This window comes from Schistocerca americana, chromosome 9 (assembly GCF_021461395.2).
Source record: "Schistocerca americana isolate TAMUIC-IGC-003095 chromosome 9, iqSchAmer2.1, whole genome shotgun sequence".
NCBI lineage: Eukaryota > Metazoa > Arthropoda > Insecta > Orthoptera > Acrididae > Schistocerca > Schistocerca americana.
The window spans coordinates 65925728-65948945 of record NC_060127.1 but is presented as its reverse complement, the minus strand read 5'-3'; the positions used below and the strand labels follow the sequence as shown (position 1 = coordinate 65948945).

At 40.0% G+C, this 23218-nt stretch overlaps 1 protein-coding gene across 1 annotated transcript; it reads left to right on the top strand.

The window, feature by feature from the left end:
* The first annotated feature begins 31 nt into the window (after positions 1-31).
* On the top strand, positions 32-19612 carry LOC124550946 (zinc finger protein 622). The gene is made up of 3 exons (XM_047125757.1): positions 32-1063; positions 1623-1739; positions 18295-19612. The coding sequence occupies exons 1-3, from the start codon at positions 210-212 to the stop codon at positions 18404-18406; spliced, it is 1083 nt and encodes a 360-aa protein (XP_046981713.1). The 5' UTR covers positions 32-209; the 3' UTR covers positions 18407-19612.
* Positions 19613-23218: the final 3606 nt, after the last annotated feature.

Below are 23218 nucleotides of genomic sequence, written 5' to 3'. Positions count from 1 at the left end.
AAAACAGCTTCGGGTGTCTACGTAGCGAACTAGCGAAGTCTCTGGTTGCAAGTGATAACATCATATCATAACAAATGAGTGAGAAAGAGAGGTTGTGTAAGAAGTGTGGAAATTGTGTTCAATTTTTTATTTAATTTTTTTAAAAATTTGGGTGTGAAGCATAGTCTAAACTATTATTTTCTCCGTTTATCAGCACCAAAACGTTTGACATGAGTGGAAAATACACATGTATCACTTGTCGTGTTGCGTTTAGCAGTACGGAAATACAACGAATGCACTATAAGACTGACTGGCATCGATATAATTTGAAAAGAAAAGTTGCAGAGTTGTCGCCTGTGACAGCTGAGGAATTTCAGCGAAGAGTACTGCAGCAGAGGGAAGAAGATAATGATTTAAATAAGAATTGTTCTTTTCATTGCGATTCTTGTAGAAAGCTTTTTAACACTAAGAATGCTTATGAAAATCATTTGAATTCGAAAAAGCATCAAGAAAGCGTACTAACTAATAGTTTCAGCAGTCCAGGAACCCCAGAAAAGAAGAAACCTGAAAATGATGTGGATTCAGAAGATTCCGAGATCGAAGAGGTTGATTCAGACGAATGGGACGACGACTCTGAAGATAACCCAATACTGAATAATAATTGCTTATTCTGTTCACATCATAGTAGAAACTTAATGAAAAACTTGAAGCATATGTCTGTTGCACACTCGTTCTTTATACCAGATGCTGAATACGTTGTCGATTTGAAAGGTCTCCTAATGTATTTGGGTGAAAAGGTTACACAAGATTTTATGTGCCTTTGGTGCAATGATAGAGGCAGAACATTTTATTCTGCTGAAGCGGCAAAGCAACATATGCAAGACAAAGGCCATTGTAAAATGTTGCACGAGGGTGAAGCACTGACAGAATACGCAGATTTCTATGACTACAGCTCAAGTTATCCCGACCAAGATAAAGATCCAGATGAAGAAGTGGATATCACAACATTAGATGATTCTGATTACCAGCTTGTTTTGCCTTCTGGGACAGTAATAGGTCATCGGTCTCTCTTGAGATACTACAAGTTAGTATTGAAAATATTAATTATAAATAAATTTAAAAAAAAAATAATTGTTCAATTTTGCTTGTTTCACACTTCTGAGTTTTAGTGTATGGTAGCATTGTCAAAAAGGAATTGTATTGGAGGAATTAAGTGCCTTCTGATAATCTTAAGACATAAATCAGTACATTGACAAGCTTTGGTACTTGTTCAGCAAACTGAATGATGATCAATGTGTATAGTGCTCGGAGCCATTTGAACCATTTGATGATCAATGTGTAAATCATACAGTTTCATAGCGCAGGAAAGTACCCTGTCTGTTGAATGTTTACTCTCACTTTCTAGTCCATTAGCCCTTAAAGCTTTTTCAAACTGATAATAAAAACATGTTTCACAGGAGCTGTTATTGACACAGCTATAATACAAAAGTAACTGGCATGTGCACTTGACAATCTCTGTTGGTCCGAGATTTTTTTTTTTCCCTGTAATGCAGTTTAAAAGTCATTAACAAGCTAAATGCAGACACAGGAAAGAAATAAGCATTGCCATTCATGCGAGTTATTTAATTTGTGTGATGTTTCAGGCAGAACTTGAAGCCGGAAAGTGCAGTTGTGACTCCTCACCAGAAGAAGCTTCACAGAGTTCTGGCACAGTATAGAGCTCTAGGTTGGACAGAAACACAGCAGGAACTGGCTGCAAGGTAAGATGCTCACAGAGCTTACCCATGTTGTTGTTAGGACCTATGCTTGGTCCTCAGGACATCCAGTTTACTGTAGCTGAAACTGTTGAGAATTTTATCTGTAACTGCAGTCAGTAGGCCTATACTATTTAATAATTTCAGAACATGGACATTACATCCGTCTCATTGTTTGGTACGTTAGGGTAAGAACAAAATGTAGTTTACAACAATAAATGTGCCTGAAAATAGTAATATTTGGAAATCCCATTTGCATTATGAATGTAATAAGTGTATTGATTCCTGTATATTTAATATATCATTAAGTTCAGAGGTGTTCTAAAACAGCTTTTCCTTCTTCAGAGAATTTTAGCTGTTCTGTGTTGACTTACGTACTGTACTAACGATGAGCCCCCAGTGAGTGAGAAGGCATATTTCTGTATTAGAAAATTAGACTTTCAGTCTGCAGAAAAAAGTACACCACTACTAAATTGTTGGGTAATTGGAATATTATTGCAGACTGAGAATCAAACCTGTACCTCTGGCTTTTGTGGACAGTGTTTCAAGAAATACGCACTCCACAGGGGTCAACGGAGGCATCCAATCCCACCTTTTGGCTCTGAACCATGACATAAGGGTGTTGTGGTGTGTGACGTCACGACGGTGGGGAGTTTAGTTTATGAGAGTGTTTATAGATGTCGTTTTATTGCAGTTAGTGGTGTCCTCTGGTGGTGTGTTTATGGTTCGCGTGTTATGTGGTGTATTGGGTTCATTTTTGTATCACTGCTTGAACTGTTCAGTTGTCAACTGAATGACTGTTCAATAGAAATTGGTTTCAGTGAGTTAAGAATTAAGTTTCTGTTGTGTTTAAGTTATTGTAGTGTTGTTTGTTGGATGTTGCGTGGTATGTCGTTTAATTTAATTTGTGACTACTTTTGTTAGGTATGGATGTGACTGATAAATATAGTAGTGCTCATTTGTGGGCTGAAATGGGGGATTAAATTCTTGCAATTATTCGGGCTGCTGGCTGAGATTGTGAAATGTGGCATGTGTCAGGAGAACATGCTGTTGGCCACAGTGCCGAAGGGACAACCTTTGGCGCTCTACAAGGCATGGTACCTGGTTCTAGAGGTCTAGGTTGGGCGTGAGAGAGATAGTTTTGATGACATATTATTTTTGTTATAGATCCTCCAATAGTTTTTGTGCACGTGAGACTGGTGTGAGTGATAGGAAGGTCTTTGACTGGTTTTCGTATTGTAGGGAAGTTTATTCTTAATATATTAAGTACAGGGGTAAATTGGGTGGGCCTGTGGTGGTGGTGGTGGTGGTGGTGGTGGTGGTCGTCGATGAGTCACAGTTTGGGAAGAGGAAGTATGGGAGGGGTAAGTCTCCAGTTGGTTTATGGGGGGGGGGGGGGGGGGGGTGTTTCTGGGGTGGTTATTCAGTGTGTGTTTTTAGAGTTTTGGAGGGGCGTATGAAGAGGGAATCGGTGGGATTAATTATAGAGGAGTATATAGAGGAGGGAAGTACAATAGTTTCCGATGCTTTTTCATCTTATAGGAGGTTGGGCCAGAGGGTTTATGATCATTTAGCTGTTAACCATAGTTTAGAATTTGATAATTATGAGACTGGGGTGTGCACAAATCAGATAGATGGGTTTTGGGGGATAGTTAAGTCAGTTATTGGGAGGGGGAATAGGCGCTCTTCTAACCTTCAGTCTCATTTAGATGAGTATTTTTGGCAGAAGAGCGTCCCTGGGGACTGTTGCATTTTTCGCATTTTTTTTAAGTGCTATAAGTAAAATGTTTAGGCCGAAGGTCGTTGGTTAAGGATGTGTTGTGAGGATGGGGGGCTGTGGTTCGGGCAGGAGGCGGGGAGGGGGGGGGGGAGTTGTTAATGTTTGTGGATGTAGGTGGGAGGGGAGTGGTGGTTGTTTTAGAGATTATGTTGTGGAAGATCTGTTTTGTTGCAGTTGTTTTTGAATTGTCGTGTGTGATTGAGATTTGCTTATTTTTTTGTTTTTATTTGTTGATGGATCTTTGATTTTGGGGGGAGAGTGAAGGTTAGTTGGGTTGGGGGGGGGGGGGGGCGCGATGTTGGTAGGTTGTGGGTGAGTTGCGAGTTTGTTTTGGTTGTTGTTGTTGTTGTTGTTGTTGTTGTGTGTGTGTGGGGGGGGGGAGGGGGCTGACCTAGTGTGTAGCGCCGGAACTTTGTTGTGGTAAGTAGTCATATTTTGGGGTGTATTTTTCGCATGTTATGATGTTTGGTGGAGTATTTCTGTGTTTTATCAGTGGTATTTACTGCATTTGTCGGTGGTTGATGTTTTGGTCTTGGCAGTTGGGGTTGATTTATGTATCTTTTTGGAACTACTCGATTTAAATTTTTTTGGTATTGTTATCTGTATTTGAGCTATAAAGGTCATGAGAAGGGTCAGATTCCAATGTGTCGTAGCTGTGTGTGTTGGTATTGTGAGCTGTTGTTGACCTATATAGGTCAAGTGAAGTGTTCAATTCCAATTTTGTTTGTTTATGTGTTGGTTTTGTGGTATCGATGGTTGTGATGGGGGAGTAATTTCTGGAGTTTTTGGAGTTTTATATTGTGGTATTGAGAATTGCGGTTGAGCTATGTAAGTGAAGGGAAGTGACAGATTCCTGAGGATATTGTGAGTGTAGTGGAATTTGTAAATTTTTTGTTGTCGATTTATGTCGTCGTTTTGCTGGTGTGTGTTTTTGTGTGTTTGTACTTGGTTTGTCCCCAACCAAAAACCCCTAATTTCCCACACTGGTCCTATTAGTTTGATTATGTTTTTGGAGGAAGGTGTGTGTGTGTTGGTTGTTTAATCAGTTTTCGTTCTTGTTGTCATGTTTATGAAATGAACCATGGACCTTGCCGTTGGTGGGGAGGCTTGCGTGCCTCAGCGATACAGATAGCCGTACCGTAGGTGCAACCACAACGGAGGGGTATCTGTTGAGAGGCCAGACAAACGTGTGGTTCCTGAAGAGGGGCAGCAGCCTTTTCAGTAGTTGCAAGGGCAACAGTCTGGATGATTGACTGATCTGGCCTTGTAACAATAACCAAAACGGCCTTGCTGTGCTGGTACTGCGAACGGCTGAAAGCAAGGGGAAACTACAGCCGTAATTTTTCCCGAGGGCATGCAGCTTTACTGTATGATTACATGATGATGGCGTCCTCTTGGGTAAAATATTCCGGAGGTACAATAGTCCCCCATTCGGATCTCCGGGCGGGGACTACTCAAGAGGATGTCGTTATCAGGAGAAAGAAAACTGGCGTTCTACGGATCGGAGCGTGGAATGTCAGATCCCTTAATCGGGCAGGTAGGTTAGAAAATTTAAAAAGGGAAATGGATAGGTTGAAGTTAGATATAGTGGGAATTAGTGAAGTTCGGTGGCAGGAGGAACAAGACTTCTGGTCAGGTGACTACAGGGTTATAAACACAAAATCAAATAGGGGTAATGCAGGAGTAGGTTTAATAATGAATAGGAAAATAGGAATGCGGGTAAGCTACTACAAACAGCATAGTGAACGCATTATTGTGGCCAAGATAGATACGAAGCCCACACCTACTACAGTAGTACAAGTTTATATGCCAACTAGCTCTGCAGATGACGAAGAAATTGAAGAAATGTATGATGAAATAAAAGAAATTATTCAGATTGTGAAGGGAGACGAAAATTTAATAGTCATGGGTGACTGGAATTCGAGTGTAGGAAAAGGGAGAGAAGGAAACATAGTAGGTGAATATGGATTGGGGGACAGAAATGAAAGAGGAAGCCGCCTGGTAGAATTTTGCACAGAGCACAACATAATCATAGCTAACACTTGGTTTAAGAATCATGAAAGAAGGTTGTATACATGGAAGAACCCTGGAGATACTAAAAGGTATCAGATAGATTATATAATGGTAAGACAGAGATTTAGGAACCAGGTTTTAAATTGTAAGACATTTCCAGGGGCAGATGTGGACTCTGACCACAATCTATTGGTTATGACCTGTAGATTAAAACTGAAGAAACTGCAAAAAGGTGGGAATTTAAGGAGATGGGACCTGGATAAACTAAAAGAACCAGAGGTTGTACAGAGATTCAGGGAGAGCATAAGGGAGCAATTGACAGGAATGGGGGAAATAAATACAGTAGAAGAAGAATGGGTAGCTTTGAGGGATGAAGTAGTGAAGGCAGCAGAGGATCATGTAGGTAAAAAGACTAGGGCTAGTAGAAATCCTTGGGTAACAGAAGAAATATTGAATTTAATTGATGAAAGGAGAAAATATAAAAATACAGTAAATGAAACAGGCAAAAAGGAATACAAACGTCTCAAAAATGAGATCGACAGGAAGTGCAAAATGGCTAAGCAGGGATGGCTAGAGGACAAATGTAAGGACGTAGAGGCCTATCTCACTGGGGGTAAGATAGATACCGCCTACAGGAAAATTAAAGAGACCTTTGGAGATAAGAGAACGACTTGTATGAATATCAAGAGCTCAGATGGAAACCCAGTTCTAAGCAAAGAAGGGAAAGCAGAAAGGTGGAAGGAGTATATAGAGGGTCTATACAAGGGCGATGTACTTGAGGACAATATTATGGAAATGGAAGAGGATGTAGATGAAGATGAAATGGGAGATATGATACTGCGTGAAGAGTTTGACAGAGCACTGAAAGACCTGAGTCGAAACAAGGCCCCTGGAGTAGACAACATTCCATTGGAACTACTGACGGCCTTGGGAGAGCCAGTCCTGACAAAACTCTACCATCTGGTGAGCAAGATGTATGAAACAGGCGAAATACCCTCAGACTTCAAGAAGAATATAATAATTCCAATCCCAAAGAAAGCAGGTGTTGACAGATGTGAAAATTACCGAACTATCAGCTTAATAAGTCACAGCTGCAAAATACTAACACGAATTCTTTACAGACGAATGGAAAAACTAGTAGAAGCCAACCTCGGGGAAGATCAGTTTGGATTCCGTAGAAACACTGGAACACGTGAGGCAATACTGCCCTTACGACTTATCTTAGAAGAAAGATTAAGGAAAGGCAAACCTACGTTTCTAGCATTTGTAGACTTAGAGAAAGCTTTTGACAATGTTGACTGGAATACTCTCTTTCAAATTCTAAAGGTGGCAGGGGTAAAATACAGGGAGCGAAAGGCTATTTACAATTTGTACAGAAACCAGATGGCAGTTATAAGAGTCGAGGGACATGAAAGGGAAGCAGTGGTTGGGAAGGGAGTAAGACAGGGTTGTAGCCTCTCCCCGATGTTGTTCAATCTGTATATTGAGCAAGCAGTAAAGGAAACAAAAGAAAAATTCGGAGTAGGTATTAAAATTCATGGAGAAGAAATAAAAACTTTGAGGTTCGCCGATGACATTGTAATTCTGTCAGAGACAGCAAAGGACTTGGAAGAGCAGTTGAATGGAATGGACAGTGTCTTGAAAGGAGGATATAAGATGAACATCAACAAAAGCAAAACAAGGATAATGGAATGTAGTCTAATTAAGTCGGGTGATGCTGAGGGAATTAGATTAGGAAATGAGGCACTTAAAGTAGTAAAGGAGTTTTGCTATTTGGGGAGCAAAATAACTGATGATGGTCGAAGTAGAGAGGATATAAAATGTAGGCTGGCAATGGCAAGGAAAGCGTTTCTGAAGAAGAGAAATTTGTTAACATCCAGTATTGATTTAAGTGTCAGGAAGTCGTTTCTGAAAGTATTCGTATGGAGTGTAGCCATGTATGGAAGTGAAACATGGACGATAAATAGTTTGGACAAGAAGAGAATAGAAGCTTTCGAAATGTGGTGCTACAGAAGAATGCTCAAGATTAGATTGGTAGACAACATAACTAAAGAGGTGGTACTGAGTAGAATTGGGGATAAGAGGAGTTTGTGACACAACTTGTGTAGAAGAAGGGATCGGTTGGTAGGACATGTTGTCAGGCATCAAGGGATCACCAATTTAGTATTGGAGGGCAGCGTGGAGGGTAAAAATCGTAGAGGGAGACCAAGAGATGAATACACTAAGCAGATTCAGAAGGATGTAGGTTGCAGTAGGTACTGGGAGATGAAAAAGCTTGCACAGGATAGAGTAGCATGGAGAGCTGCATCAGACCAGTCTCAGGACTGAAGACCACAACAACAACAACAGGCGCCATATTGGAGTCGTCGTGAATGGTCGTTTCCGCCATATTAGTGACGTCATTGGTCAAAGCAGACAGGTGGAATTGGACACTTCTGTAATTCCCTCCACAGTTCATCTCAGTGCTTCAGTCTTTCCTTACAGTTTTTTTTTTTTTTTTTTTTTTTATTATTTTATTTTGTCTCCTGCGGGAGTACAACTTTTGTGGCAAACCAAAAGCCAGGAAGAGACTGGGAATTGAAGGGCAAATTTGTTGCAAAACTTTTGAGTCAGATCATGAGGTGCAGTTAGATGTGTCGTTGACAATTTGGTTCTTTGAAACAAATACCACTTGTACGTACATATACAGACTGAAGTAATGAATGAAAATTTGTGCCAGGGCCGGAATTGGAACCCGGGTCTCGTGCTCACCAGGCAGACGTGCTAACCACTACATCAATGTGGCACGGTGGCTTTGCACAACTGCATGGTCTACCCTAGTGTGCTTCCGTCCTCGATCCAAATTCCCATTCACGCCTCAGCCTACTTGGTATTCCCCCTAAATTCAAACAGCTCTTGGTTTGATTGCTTATCTCACACAATGATTTTGTCTATTGGTGGCTTTCCTATTTTCCTTTCAGTTTCTCCATGATAATGTGTGTAGGAGATCAGATTGAGTTCCATTTTGCAACTGAAATTACTTTTTTTATCTGCACAAGAAATGTTTTGCTTTTTTATTTCCAACTGTATCTGAAGCAGTAAATCTCCAAACTAAGTTATGACTTTAAATCACAGTTTTTGGTGAAATATCTGCAACTAGTGATAGAATAATAATAGTGCTTCACAACAATTAGTGGAAGGAACATAAAGATTGTGAAGGAAAAGTTTGTAATGCGAAAATGTGCTTATTTTTCGTAAGTTTCGTTATAGTATGACCTCGAGCTTGTGACCAGATGAAAGGAAATGCAGATGCCAGCCAAAACCTCGCATTACTTAATTAGGCCTACATAGAAAATAAGACTTGAACTGTTTTATAATCTACAAATATCACATATCAAAACAAATCTGTATCATCGTAGATTCCACTGAAGAAGCCTTAAAGGAAAAGGCAAAACCCATCTGGAACTAATGAAATGATTGCAGCAAGAAAAAGGCTCATTTTTATTTACAAAACGAATAATCTCGTAATTGTCCAGCCTATGGCAGCACAGTATTTATACTTGGGAGAACTTTTTACACACTGCAGATAAACTCACACTGGTTGGCACTATTTGCTCCAACCTGAAATACTGTATGTCTTTATTGGCTGCCCAAAACTAAATAGGAACTGAGTCTTAATCTAAGTATTATTTTTTCTTGTAATCGAACAGTATGCTTACTAGCACAGAGCCTCAGATTGCTCCTTTACTTCAGTTTTCAACACATTATTATGCATATTCTGCTTTTTCCGTAGATGGTTGCTTTCCACCATCCTTCCAAGGATCTAAGTAAAATTACATAGTTAACCTCTTTCCATTTTTCGTAGTTAATGTACAGTATATGTAAACAATGCTCAGAATACCCACCAGAATCTTGTACATAATTTGAATTTGCCTTGCAGTGTTCGATTTTCTGATGAAACTTGTATTAAATATGGTAGAATGTGTTAAATATGGTGTGAACATAAACATTAGGCTACACTAAGGTTCATCAGATTACTGTAACCTCTGTTTGTCATTCACATTGATTGGATTTGCCAGCATAAAACCTTCCAACCTACTCTAGACGTTGGGGTGCACTACAGGTAAGTCTGCCACCACAATGGGGGGAGGGGGGGGGGGCTTCAATACCACACTCTATCCTAAATCTGTTATTGTAGTGTATATTTAAGGTTAAAATCTTGATTATGAACCCTAGATCACAAAGCCTTTTTGTGTAGTACATAAACACAAATCCAAGTAAATTTTGTGTCTTTTTATTATTTTCATAGAAACACACTACAGTAAATTGAAGCTGTAATGAAAATTGTATAATTGAAAACACAAACGTCTCTTTAAGTATTTTGTTGCACTTTTGCAGTTGTTATTGTCTCATTTACAATAGTTTGTGCACAGATTTTCTCAATATTCTTTGCAGTAAGCACAACATTCTCTGCGTGCAATACGTGACTCTCATTCTTCTTTTTTTAGAAGGGCAAATGTGACAAAGATTTCTCTTGCCAATCATAGGTTGTTCTTGACTTTGTGGTGGTGAGTCTTTAATTAGGACATATTGTATGACAACTCAAAAATGTGTTCATAGACTGGGCATTTCTAGCCTCCTCGTCATTCAGGGTTTGGCGAGTTCTTCACCTAGGCATATAAGAAAGTCTTTCATTCTGTTGACTCTTAGCTGCTGCTGATTGTGGGTGTGGATGACCCAAGCATTCACACACTCAATATTTTTGATGTCATAAATCACACGTAGTGGCCATTTCCTGGTTTTCCGACTACATGAATAGGTGCTGCACATTTTGTCCAGCACGTCTACTCCAAACTTCCGTTTTATGTGGACAGTAGCTCAGACAGTATTTCAGGTTGGAGCAAATAGTGCCAGCCAGTGTGAGTTTATCTTTCAAAACATCATCTGCCAGTTTCACTGAAGTAAACCAGTTGTCTACCGTGATGTTTCTATTTGACCTTCGAAGAGTCTTGGTTGTTTCCTCTACATAAAATTCCCTGAGAGGCATTCCATTTGTTTCTGTGCATTTCCCTAAGTAAGGAGATGCATCAACCATGTACTTTGTTTTTGTGTCACAGGCCATTACTATTTTGATCCCATATTTATTTGGGAGATACATGCAGAAAGGACATTGTCCATGAAAACCCAGCAGTTGCTCATCTACAGTAACAAATGGGCCTGGCTTATAACAGGTTCTGCATTTATGAGCAAACTGTTCCCAAATTTTGCATGTTGGTGCAAAATAATTGGTTTTTCTTCCAGCTTGACAAGGTTCTTTTTTTATCAAATTTCAAGCATGAGACTAAAAATTCAAACCTTTCGAAACACATTGTGGCTTTGCAGAGGGGACTGCATACGCTTTATTGAACATTTTTCTTACAGACAGATTTTCAAAGCTGCTGTTATTACAAGTATTCCGAGAATAGCATTTATCTCTGCTATGCGGGTTTGAGTTTGTGTTTTTGTGTGTGATGCTGTTTTGTATCTTTATTTCTACCCATGTATTTCTTCATTGGTATGTGTCACTATAGCGTTTACCATCTCAGCTGGGGAGGGGGGGGGGGGAGGGGGGAAATCCTCCTAAGTACCCTTCTTTGTCATAGCGTGTCTAATTGATGCCTGGATAATGTTTTTGCTTTGTTTGCGACAACTTGAGCGACTGTCAGATATTGCGGACCAGCACTGATTGTTCTTACCTTTTAGATCTTTTCATGGTGGCAACACAAAATTTTTACTTCTTGACATTGAGGAAATTCCATCATCTTCTTCACTTTCGGATGTGGATTCATTAGAATTTTCAGATTCAAGATGCTTCTATTTCCATCCAGCTTGTTGAGAACAAAATTGTCTGTAGGAGTGCTTCAACTCGTGTCAGTATTTGGCCAGATCTTTACGATCTGAGTGAGTCATTACTATTTCATCAATCTCTACACCATCAATTTCTTTGCTGGAACCAGAATCACTGTCAGATTCATTTTCATCTATTTCTTCATCAAGCCTTACTGTAAGCTTTCCTTTGAAATTTTGGTCGTTTCGATGCAGAATACTCATAAAAATTCAAATACATGCCAGCACATATTATGCACACTATACTACCGGATACATTTATTCAACCAATATTATTCCTTGAAATAGTTCCTGCTGTTGCACTTATCTTATGTAATTCTGGATACATAGACACACACACACGAAAAATTCACAACATAGCAGTCATTACCGCTGAATCAGACAATGAATTATGACAGAGCATACTCACTGAACAACCACTGTGAAAGCTAGGAAGCTACAATGAAGTTGTTGTTGTTGTGGTCTTCAATCCTGAGACCGGTTTGATGCAGCTCTCCATGCTACCCTATCCTGTGCAAGCTTCATCATCTCCCAGTATTTACTGCAACCTACATCCTTCTGAATCTGCTTAGTGTATTCATCTCTTGGTCTCCCTCTACAATTTTTACCCTCCACACTGCCCTCCAATGCTAAATTTGTGATCCATTGATGCCTCAGAACATGTCTTACTAAACGGTCCCTTCTTTTTGTCAAGTTGTGCAACAAACTCCTCTTCTCCCAAATTCTATTCAATACTTCATCATTAGTTATGTGATCTACCCATCTAATCTAATTCTTCTGTAGCACCACATTTTGAAAGCTTCTATTGTCTTCTTGTCCAAACTATTTATCGGCCATGTTTCACTTCCATACGTGGCTACACTCCATACAAATACTTTCAGAAACAACTTCCTGACACTTAAATCTATACTCGATGTTAACAAATTTCTCTTCTTCCGAAACACTTTCCTTGCCATTGCCAGTCTACATTTTATATCATCTCTACTTCGACCATCATCAGTTATCTTGCTCCCCAAATAGCAAAACTAACTGCCGTCCGGTTTCTGTACAAATTGTAAATAGCCTTTCGCTCCCTGTATTATTATTTTGAAAATAAAAAAATCAGAATTTTTATTTGTTTTGGAAAAATGTGTGTTACTTGGATGTTATTTGTTAAGGTGTGTGCCAAATTTCATGATGGTGCTCCGGTGAGAACATATTAAAATAAATTGTATTTTATTGGGTAAGTACAGTACTTTGTGCATAGTCTGTAGGGATTTGGACTTTTAATATGTCAAAAGCCAAATAAGGTTGTAAAATAACTATTTTTATTTAGTTGCTATCAGTTTATTACATTATTAGATTTATAAACTTAAATTGAAATTCACATTTGGCTTTCCAGTGTTAACTGTTAAAATATTTCATCATTATAACAACATATGCTCAAAAAGACTATGAATAATTTACTTGAATATACCTTCATTTTACATGTACATTAATATGAATCATCATTATTAAACAATCATGTAGCTGTTAAATAATAAGTGTGTTATTTGAGTGCCTTGCATAGAGAAATGTTTTACTCATCTTCAACAAGAAAGATGTTTATGCAGACAGACAATTTGTCAGTTGTCATGCCCATGTAGAACACAGCACAGTGGTTGCAGCTTAGTAGATCACATGACAGCCTTCTCAGATAGCCCTGAGTTTGATGAGAAAGGTGATGCTTGAGACTGGACTGGAGTAGGTGGTGGTGGTGGTGGTGGTGGTGGTGGTAGGATATGTGGGATAGGCCTTACATCTATTTCTGTCACAGAAATATGAGGCTTGAGGTAAGGGGTTGGATGGAAGAATAGAATAGGGATGGAAGTGGATATTGTAGGTTCAGTGGGCAGCGAAATACCAATGTAGGAGAGGTGGGAAGGATAGTACGTCGGACATTCCTCATTTCAGGGTACGAAGAGGGGCAGTCATAACCTTTGTGGCGAATGTGATTCAGTTGCTGAGGCCCTGGGTGGCTAGTGAGTCACAAGAGAAACGCTCCTTTGTGACTGGACAGTGGGACTTCAGGAGGTGGTCGGTCACTGGAGAAATAAGGTACAGGATATCTTTTCCTGTACGAGGCTGGGAGGGCAGTTTTGGTCCGTGAAGGCTTGTATATTTGGAGAGGGATGCTTGTCACTACAGATGTGACAGCTATTGGGGCTGGGCTTTATGGAAGAGGCTTCTTGGTATGGAATGGGTGGCAGCTATTGGAGCAGAGCTATTGCTGATAGTTGGTAGGTTTGATATTGACGGAGGTACTGATGTAGCCATCTTTGAGAGGTGGAGGTCTATATCAAGGAAGATGGCTTGTTGGGGTGAGGAGAACCCGGTTAAGCAAATGGGGAAGGTGTTAAGGTTCTGGAGTAATGTGGGTAGTGTGTCCTCATCCTTTATCAAGATCGCAAAGAATCATCAGTGAATCAGAACGAGGTGAGGGGTTTGGGACTCTGGGTGGTTAGGAAGGATTTGTCTAGCTGTCCCTTGAATTGGTTGGTGTGCACCGTGTAGTTACCTATTGCTGCACCACAAATTTGTTTGTAGGTGATGCCTTCGAAGGTGAAGTAATTGTGGGTGAGGATATAGTTGGTCTTGGTGACCAGCAAAGATAGTGCTCAATAGTGGCAAGGCCATCGGCATTAGGGATGTTAGGTAAGGGGAGATGGCATCAGTAGTGACAAGCAGGGTGCTATGAAGGAAATGGTTAGTGTCTTGTATATGGGAGGTAAAGTTGTGATTGATGGGCTGAAGGTATTGGTCTACAAGAGCAGACGTTCTGTCAGTGGGAGCAAAGTAACCTACCAAAAATGGGGTGTATTGAGTGGTTGGGTTTATGGATGTTAGGAAACATGTAGGAGGTAGGAGTGGAGGGAGTGGTAGGAGTGAAGAGAGGGAGAGACACAGAAGAGAGGTTATGAGATGCACCAAAGGATTTGAGGAGAGACTGGAGATTCTGTTAGATTCCTGGAAAGGGGTCACTGTAGCAGGGATTGAAGGTGGAGCCTTCATCAGCAAGCAGGATTATCGACCACGATCAGTTTTTAGGTGGTGGATTACGGTTCTTTCTGCGGATATAAGGTTGGCATGCATGTTGAAGGATTTGGAGAATGATGGCGAGGCAAGGGTTGAGGTTAAGAAATTTTGTAATGGTAACAGGGTATGATTTGGGGGCAGTGAGGGTGGGTCACAGTTGAATGGAGGAGTGCACTGAGTCAGGTAGGATCCAGAATTGGTTTTGGGTTGAGTCTGATTGGGTAGAGTTGCTGGCGAAAAAGTGTTTCCACTGTAGGGACCAGGACGAGGAGAGGAGATATTTAACAAGTCCACAGTGATTTGGAGTGGAACAAAAGGTAAGGCCTTTGGGAAGAATTACTAAGGCTTTTGGATGTGAGGGGATGTGCAGGAGGTGTGGAGGCTGTTGTACAGTTGGTGGATAGTGGTAGCCCAAGGCAGGAGTTGGTGGTGAAGAGGAAAGAGGGTTTTTTGAGGTGTCATTGTGCATGTTGCTCTAGTTCCTTGAGGGCAAGAGTTTCAGTATGAGAGATGAGATACAGAAATTTGGGGTTGTAGAGCAGGAGAATTTTGCAGATGAAATGGAGGTGTTGCAAGGGGGTTTGAGCTTTATTTGCATAGTTTTGCAGGACTATGTTGGTGAGGGCTAAGGACTGGCAGAATATGAACAGATGGGGGCCTTTCTGGAAGGAGAGATTGCAGTAAGAGGTGGGTAATTTGACGGTAGGCCATTTGTGGAGATTCCATGAGCCAGATAACAACGCAGGAACAATAGTGGGGCTGGGTTCTGGCTACGGATAAGGAAACTTTTCTGTATTGACGTAGATGGGAGGAGCAAGACTCTATGGTGGAAGATGAAAACACAAGAAGTACATAAGTAATGTAAAATCTGTTCAAGAAAAGTTCACAGAAATATGTGGGAAAAATCCAATATATAATACAATATAAGGAAAAGGAAGAGAGGGATTAGGATGTATCTGAATAAATCAGAGCTTAAAACAGACATCCTGCTTAGTTTTGGTGGTAAAAGTATGTAAATTAGCTTTTTATTTCTGCACGAACATGGTATGTGGGAGGAGTGGATATTGTTAATGTTTGTAGGTTCCAGTGATTTGCAAGAGGCCACAGTTACACACTTTACAGTTTGTGTTCTGAAAATGTAGTTTTTGTGTGCTAGTCACTTTAACAGTCAGCTTGGAAATGTCTTGAGTGTTGTCCAATTTGGACTTAGTTGGAATGTGCTGTGTGCACTGAGAGATTGTGTATGGGGTTACAGATTCAAAGTTTCACTTTCTTCAAACTGAATTAAGTGAAATGCACCTAGCTTTTGTTGTGCATGAGATGTATAGGCTACTGCAAAACTAAAAAGATGGGCACACAGAAAGTGTATTTTTCTTGGCAGGGAGAACTGGCTTTCAAAAACACAAGCTTTTCTTATGGTGAACTTTGTCCTTTTTCAATCACTCCAGGACCTGCACAGTTACACTAGGATCTGTTCCACCATATTGTGCATGAAAAGTGAATGATGGCTTTGACTGACTGAAGAAATTTACCTATCAGTTCAACCCAGGACTTTTTTGATAGAGCAAGTGTGTCTAAATGCTTTGTCAAGACTTGACTAATGAAATGTTTATTTAACGAGTTTGAAGGAATGAAATGCTCCACTCAAATTGGACCACTGCAAGCTAAAAGTGGCATTAGAATCTCTTCCATTTTATGGCACGTACACAGCCAAATGTCGTCATCCACAGATGGTAGGACTGCCAGAGGAAGACCCAGCAGTAATTGTGACCACCTCAGCCAACGAACATCAGACGGGGGGTATTAATATTTACAGCTTGAAGATGAACATTTTATATGTGCTGGCTCCAGCGGAATATTCTGTTAATGCCAGCATCACTGATGGTCATGAAAAATGCTTAAGTTCTGAAATCCTTTTCTAGAAACTACATTGTCAACCACAGGTGAAATAAATAACCAAATAAAGTTTCAGTTTACAATTCGATGATGGTACCAAATTAGTGACACAAAAGTGATATGTGGACAACCTATGATAGTACATTGTGAAGTTCAATCCGTTTAATCTGTCCTGGTTTTGGAGAGTATTCAGAACTAAGTGGCAAGATAGAGGCCTCAACTTTAACATCTGTAAATAAGAGCACACAAGAAGCATCTACACAGCTAGGATGTGCTGTCAGTGGCAATGGGGAGGAGGAAGATAAGGGTGTAACATCTTATCTATAATGAGATCATTGTAGGTGGAGCACTAGTTTGAATTGTGGAAGGAAATTGACTGAGCCGTTTCAAAGGAACTGCCTCAGAAGTCATAGAAAACGTAAATCTGTTTGGCCAGATGCGAATATAAACTGCTGTCGTAAATAAGAGTCCAGTAATGCGACTTCCCACTGCACCATTTTGCATTGTTTCTGCTGAGACTCTCAGGATCCCATTTGCGAGATTGTGTTGAAAAAACGGTCACGTTTTGACAAGTGTTATATTCATGTTCTACTGGTGAAGTGATGAGTATCAGCATTCTTGTGTCAGCTCACTTATTGCCCATAATTGATAAATGATTTGTGTGTTTCCGGACCTATGAAAATATTGTATTTATTTATTCTTTAGATACACCCACCACATTACAAATATTTAGACTTTTCTTATTATTTAACAGCCATTTGGTCCACCAATCGATCTACTCGTAGTATTGCAGAGATTTAATATCCATGGGACCAGCACTTCTTAATCCTCTTGTACAGCCCCTTGCCACCGCCCCCCCCCCCCCCCCCCCCCCAAGAAGAGAGACCTTAACTCTGCTGCAGATGTTCCTAGTTACTCTTGGTTGCTCACACAACTGACAATGATACTCAATTAAGCACTCAACCAAAACTGATGAACTGTTGCTTTCTGCTCTAGCAGTTCTATTACAAAATAAAAAGTTTTCAGCATTTTTATTAGTTATCTTCTGGTGACGGGCAAGTGTATTCTTTATACTTGCACAGTTTATAACTCATTCCTGCTCTTTTTACACCAAAATACTTTTCTATAAGAGCATCTCAGCGATATGCTATGAAATCACACACATCTTTCAAAATTTTAGCAAATCTCGCAATTTTAGTTTCCATTAAACACAAATATTATTTCAATAAAATCATTATTTATTATGTGCAATACCATACATGGTGTAGGTGATGAAGTTCTTGGTGATAGTGTCTAAATTCTGTATTGCTACACCCTTTCATTCGTAAGGTCTGTTTCTCTCCAAATGCTGCTTTCTGAGAAATTTCAGATTGTAAGAAAAACAAATGTGCGGCTTACTGCCACCACCACAGAAATATTAATTACCTGTATATCCTTATAATTTCTCATCGATACAGCCTTCCACTGCTTTTTGGTGATGACCATACCAGATGCCAAGTTCTACTCTGTGCCTGGCATCGGCACATTCCCAGCTGAAACCAGAACCTGTGAACTATAAAATCCTTTTCCTCCATATAACATTAGCAGACTTCCTACAGTGAGACAATTGACAAGTGTCAGCTATAGACTTGCAATTTTACCTTTGCACACACACCCTTAGAACCATGTTAACTGTCTTAACATGCAGGCCACTATACAGTCCTACCATGCTGATTCTTTGAGAAGAACAGCGTAACCAATGAAAGCACGGAAGGTGTGTGTATGGAGAAGGGATTGGTGCTCCAGGAATACGTATGTTTGTTTGTTAGCATGTTTGTGGCGAGTGTAGCATTTACTTCTTTCATTACTTGTATTACAGCCAGGACTTCCAGATTGAATTAACATATTAACATTGAACACATACTACAATTAAATACTCATTTATTAATTGAGATTTTTTTATTTATGTTGCAGGAAAGCGCGGGATATACATTACATGAAACGACTGCAAGCAAAGTACAGCACCAAACTGGGTATGCAAAACAACAAGCTGCAGAAGCACTTCCGGCCACAAGTCAACTTCTGAGATGTTGGGTGTCAGTTGAATCACTGCTGGAATGCCTTTAATTTTTTGTGTATGTCTAACTGAACAGTAATTGAGCTGAGATTGCTTTGAACTAGTGTGAGAAAGTTGTGGGTGCTGCAGTGTCATCAGATGTGAGAGTGGTTTTTTTGTCTGTACAGGGCCATACTGTGCATTTCAAACAACAGCACCCCCACAGAGTATGTTTGAGACAGTGTTAAGTTTGCCATTCATGTGTGGTGTGACGAGTTGCAACCAGGGTTTAAATATAAGTAGTTTTTATATTTGGACAGTGTAATTATCAAGCAGTTAAAGTGTTTGCAACATTCTTTCAGTTAGTACCCTGAAGATGGGTTCTTATATTCTGAGCGGTACTCTGTCATGTGTTACTTCTAATTGTTCATAGTAGTATCATTACGATTATGTTAAATGTGTTCACTTCTAATTCTTCATAGTTGTTTCATTACAATTATGTTAACTGTGTTCACTTTTACATTACCTGAATTGTTGCACCTCAGTTAAGTAGCTGTACGTGTATATATGAAACTGATGTATATCACATATTGTTTATTTATTGTGAGTGGAAATGTATGCTGAAAAACAACCCCCCAATCTGTAGACAAGGTGCTGAGCAGTAGGGAGATCATGGGGAGGTGGGAGGGGGGGGGGGGGGACTTGCGTTCAGTAATTAGGTTACAGTGTTTCTCTTGTTTAGATCCTTATGTACTGCTTGTTGCATGAGTTGAATGGCTATATTTTTTCCATATTTGTCGAACATGTGTTATTCAAATATCAACCAATTGTAGGTTGTATTTTTTTTGGGGGGGCTATTGTTATTCTGAATTGTGAAATCTTCAATTTTGGATTAATTAGCACATTGGTTTTGATGCTTCTCATATTGTTAATACTAATATGTGAGTCTGCAATGTTTATAAGTTAAGCATTTCACAAACTACTGCATTCCTGGTATGGGTGTGTACTTAATCTGTTTATAGTGTGTGTGTTGCTGAGCTGTGTGCAACACATGTTAGGAGGTGGTAAATATTTTGAAAGTTTTTGTATGTGTAAAATTCATTCCTGCTATTGTATACTTGGTACATGAGACACAATGTGTTCCTGATATTATGGTTTCATTCACCAAATACAGGATTGATGATGGTGCTGATTGTCACATGGATGTCGTAATAAAGATGCAGAATTATTTTTGAATTGAATTTTTTATATGTATGTGATAACCTTTTATACTGTTTCTGAGAAGGAAACACTAAATAATGTGACCTGCTAAACCATCACTTCATAAGTCACACTCAGAGTGCACTGGAAACTGCTGGAAGTCTGTCAAAACTGAAGAAGAAGAAGAAGAAGAAGAAGAAGAAATCTCCTGTAGAACATTGGCATGTTTAAGTTAAACATACAAAGATCTTGCTTTTGTTATTTTTTTTTTTTTATATATATTGAAAGCACCTGAAGATCCATCCAGTTTATATGAAAACCCTTCTTTTGCAGTGTCACTCAGCAACTAAATGGTGATGATTAACACAGCTCCAGACAGGATCAGGACTTTATCTCACATGAAAGTCTTGAGGAAAATAGCAAAATCTCATTAAATATCTTGAGAAATGATAAACCATGCTGCCCTCTCTTAATGGGCGTGTAATTTAAGAACTACCCTGGAGTGCAACAAATGGGTTAATTGTGTGTCAATGAGCTGTGTCTGTCATGGTCTTCATGCAGTTTCCCGAGTGCTTGAAACTCAGAGCTGATACGCTGCTTCAGACAGTGAGCTTCTGTGAAGTTTGGAAGGTAGGAGACGAGGTACTGGCAGAATTGAAGCTGTGAGTACAGGTCATGAGTCATGCTTGGGTAGCTCAGATGGTAGAGCACTTGACCACGAAAGGCAAAGGTCCTAAGTCCGAGTCTTGGTTCGGAACACAGTTTTAATCTGCTAGGATGTTTACATCAGCGCACACTCCACTGCAGAATGAAAATATCATTCTGGAGCCAGATTTTTGTACATTTGCCAGAACATCTGCTCAAAGTGAAAGTGGAAACACTGGTTTATTTACAAAAAGGAATGATGTAGAAGAAAATTCAGTTTAGATGGTGATCAAAAACATGTCCTGATGCTTAGTTAATAAGGCAAGTATTACAAGGACACAGTTTATTCACCTGTTAATGAGACTATATACTATTTCCTATTGCAGATATTTAATTTGCTGTTACACCAAACACACACAGAGCTGTAATCCATACATGTATTTACTTTCCTTAATTATTTTTTCCATGAGATTATATTTGTGATATTGTATGTTATAATGATTTTAGAAGAAGCATATACCTTTTTGATACATATCAACATAAAGAGTACACATGTCAACATAAGTATTAACTGTAACTACTGTAACACTGAATACTGTTGCATTGTGGCAAAATTAAAGTTACATTTACAAGGAGGTGCCAAAAAACTTGTATTATTTTTTAAAAACTACATATTTTCAAATTGTTTGCAAAACAACCTATCGCCTTCAACATACTCTCCATTACTACTAATACATTTGTCCCACCAGTTCAAAACATTTTTTATGGTCATCTTTAGAAATGGCTGGCAGCTCCTCCCTTGGTTTTTTGCTTGATTTCTCCAATGTTGTCAAATCAGAGTCCTCACATGCCCCTTTCCATGCATGGGAATAAGAAAGAGTTGCACGGAGCCAGGTCAGGCAAGTAAGGTGTGTGGAGCAGCGGAACTGCGCCATTTTTAGCCAAGAACTGTCTTAACAGAGACATCTGTAGGTGCAGGTGTGTCATTGTGGTGGAAGAACCAGTCTCCTGTCTGCCAAAAATCGGGTCTCTTTTGACGAACACAGTTGTGCAATCTTCTTCTTAACTTCTTAAAACTGTCTGTGAGCACAAGCTCTCAAATTTTTTCAATATTTTCATTGATTTGAGCTGTTGATGGACGATCAGAATGAGGTTTGCCATCAACTGACATGTCGCCATTTTTAAATCGAGCAAACCTATTGTACCTTGAGTCTTTTCCATAGCACAATCTTGGTAATCTGTTTCAACAGTAAAACAGTTTCAACAACATTTTTACTGAACAGAAAACAATCCTTGAATACCAAATTGTAGGATAATGTTCTGCTTTTGTAGTGCAAAGTTCTACATCTACAGTCGTACAGTACAGAAGGACAAACCATCCAAAATAATGTAGGAATTGCACACAATGAACAATCAAGTGTGCAGTGAGAGCAAATGCATAGCATTCAAGTGAAGCAGGAGCTGTATAAGGTTAAATGTGGTTGAATCACTGTGGGGAGATGCAGGTATGCAGCTGACCTCGCGACGGTATTGCCAACGTTTTGGTACGTTTCTAGCGAGCTGTGTACGAAGTGTTTTTGGAATCCTGTTGGCAAATGATCCCAAAGTTGAGATCTAGAGGAGTCCTAGGTGGCTGCCAATGTCTGCCAAATACATGCCAGGTGTGCAAACGGATCCAGGTCCGAAGACCTCTTTGGTAAATCAGTGCAGCTGGTGTCTGTCTGTTGTGTCTGGCTTCTTGGAAACTGAGGTGGATAGTAATAATACAGTTAATTAGAACACACCGAATACATAATACTTTGTTAATTACAACAAAACTTATCTTTGCTTACCAGGCTTAGCTGTAGCCATGAAACTGCACATGTGAGACTTGCAGTTCACAACACACTAAAGGAGTCACAATTACTGAGTGGAGAATTGATAAAAGTTCAGAATGGGCATACTGTTGCTTCACTACAGTCACTAGACAACATGAGTTCGTAGATACTTGTTGACACAGTTCTGATACCACTGGTGCGTAGGCCAGTTCATGGGAGATGGACGCCTCTTCACTTCCTGACGGTCCGCACAGGCTGTGACATGATGAGTAGGCAGCACAACATCACCACTCCGACAGGAATTTCCTGAAAGTGGGCAGGATCCGACCTTGACCAGAACTGCACTTCTGGGCTCTGGCGATGCTACTTCGGTGCCGAGGTGTGGCGGTGGCAGCTCAGATCTACGGGAGGCACGGATTCTTCCTAGCATCTGATTGGAGCCTCATGACACTGCTTTGCTGTGCAGTATCTGTGCAGTGGTCACTTCGCTCTCAATGTCACCATAATTTCCTCACGACACATTCGCCAGTCACAGTGTTCAAATGCTAGCAGGTGCTGTCATCCGTGGAGACGAAGGCAGTGCTACCTGCAGCTCAGAACAATTACAGATGTCAGCAAATTACATCTCCACTGGTAACTGACACATTCGAACCTACCCCTATGGCTCGCCGTCTGCGAAGCCATGGGGCTTGCCGAGCTGCCTTCGGGTTGTTTGTTTGGTTGTGGTTGGTTTAAAAGAGTGTGGGGAAGGACCAAACTGCTAGGTCATTGGTCCCTCGTTTCAATTAAAATAATTCCATAAGGGTGGGAGTAAAGTAATCGAGACATACAAAAACACAGATGGAAGAGAGGAGAAAACCACAAGAGTGACAGAAGGGCAACAAACACTAAAATGGAAAAAATTGGACAAGAAATCCACAGAGAGATGCAAGAAACGTGTAGAAGAGGTCAAAACAAAAGCTGATCACCATGGCTGGCTGACCATGAGAATAAAAAGAAGCTAGCCACTATGCTACACATTAAAACGTCCACCCAAAAAGCACTAGGTTGGAGGATACACAGGGACAAAGGACATGCGCTAAAACTTAGATCAGATGATCCACCCTGACAAATCAAACATAAAACTAAATGAGCCGAAGAGATGGCATCAGATAAAATTAGTGGCAACGAGTCTGGTAAC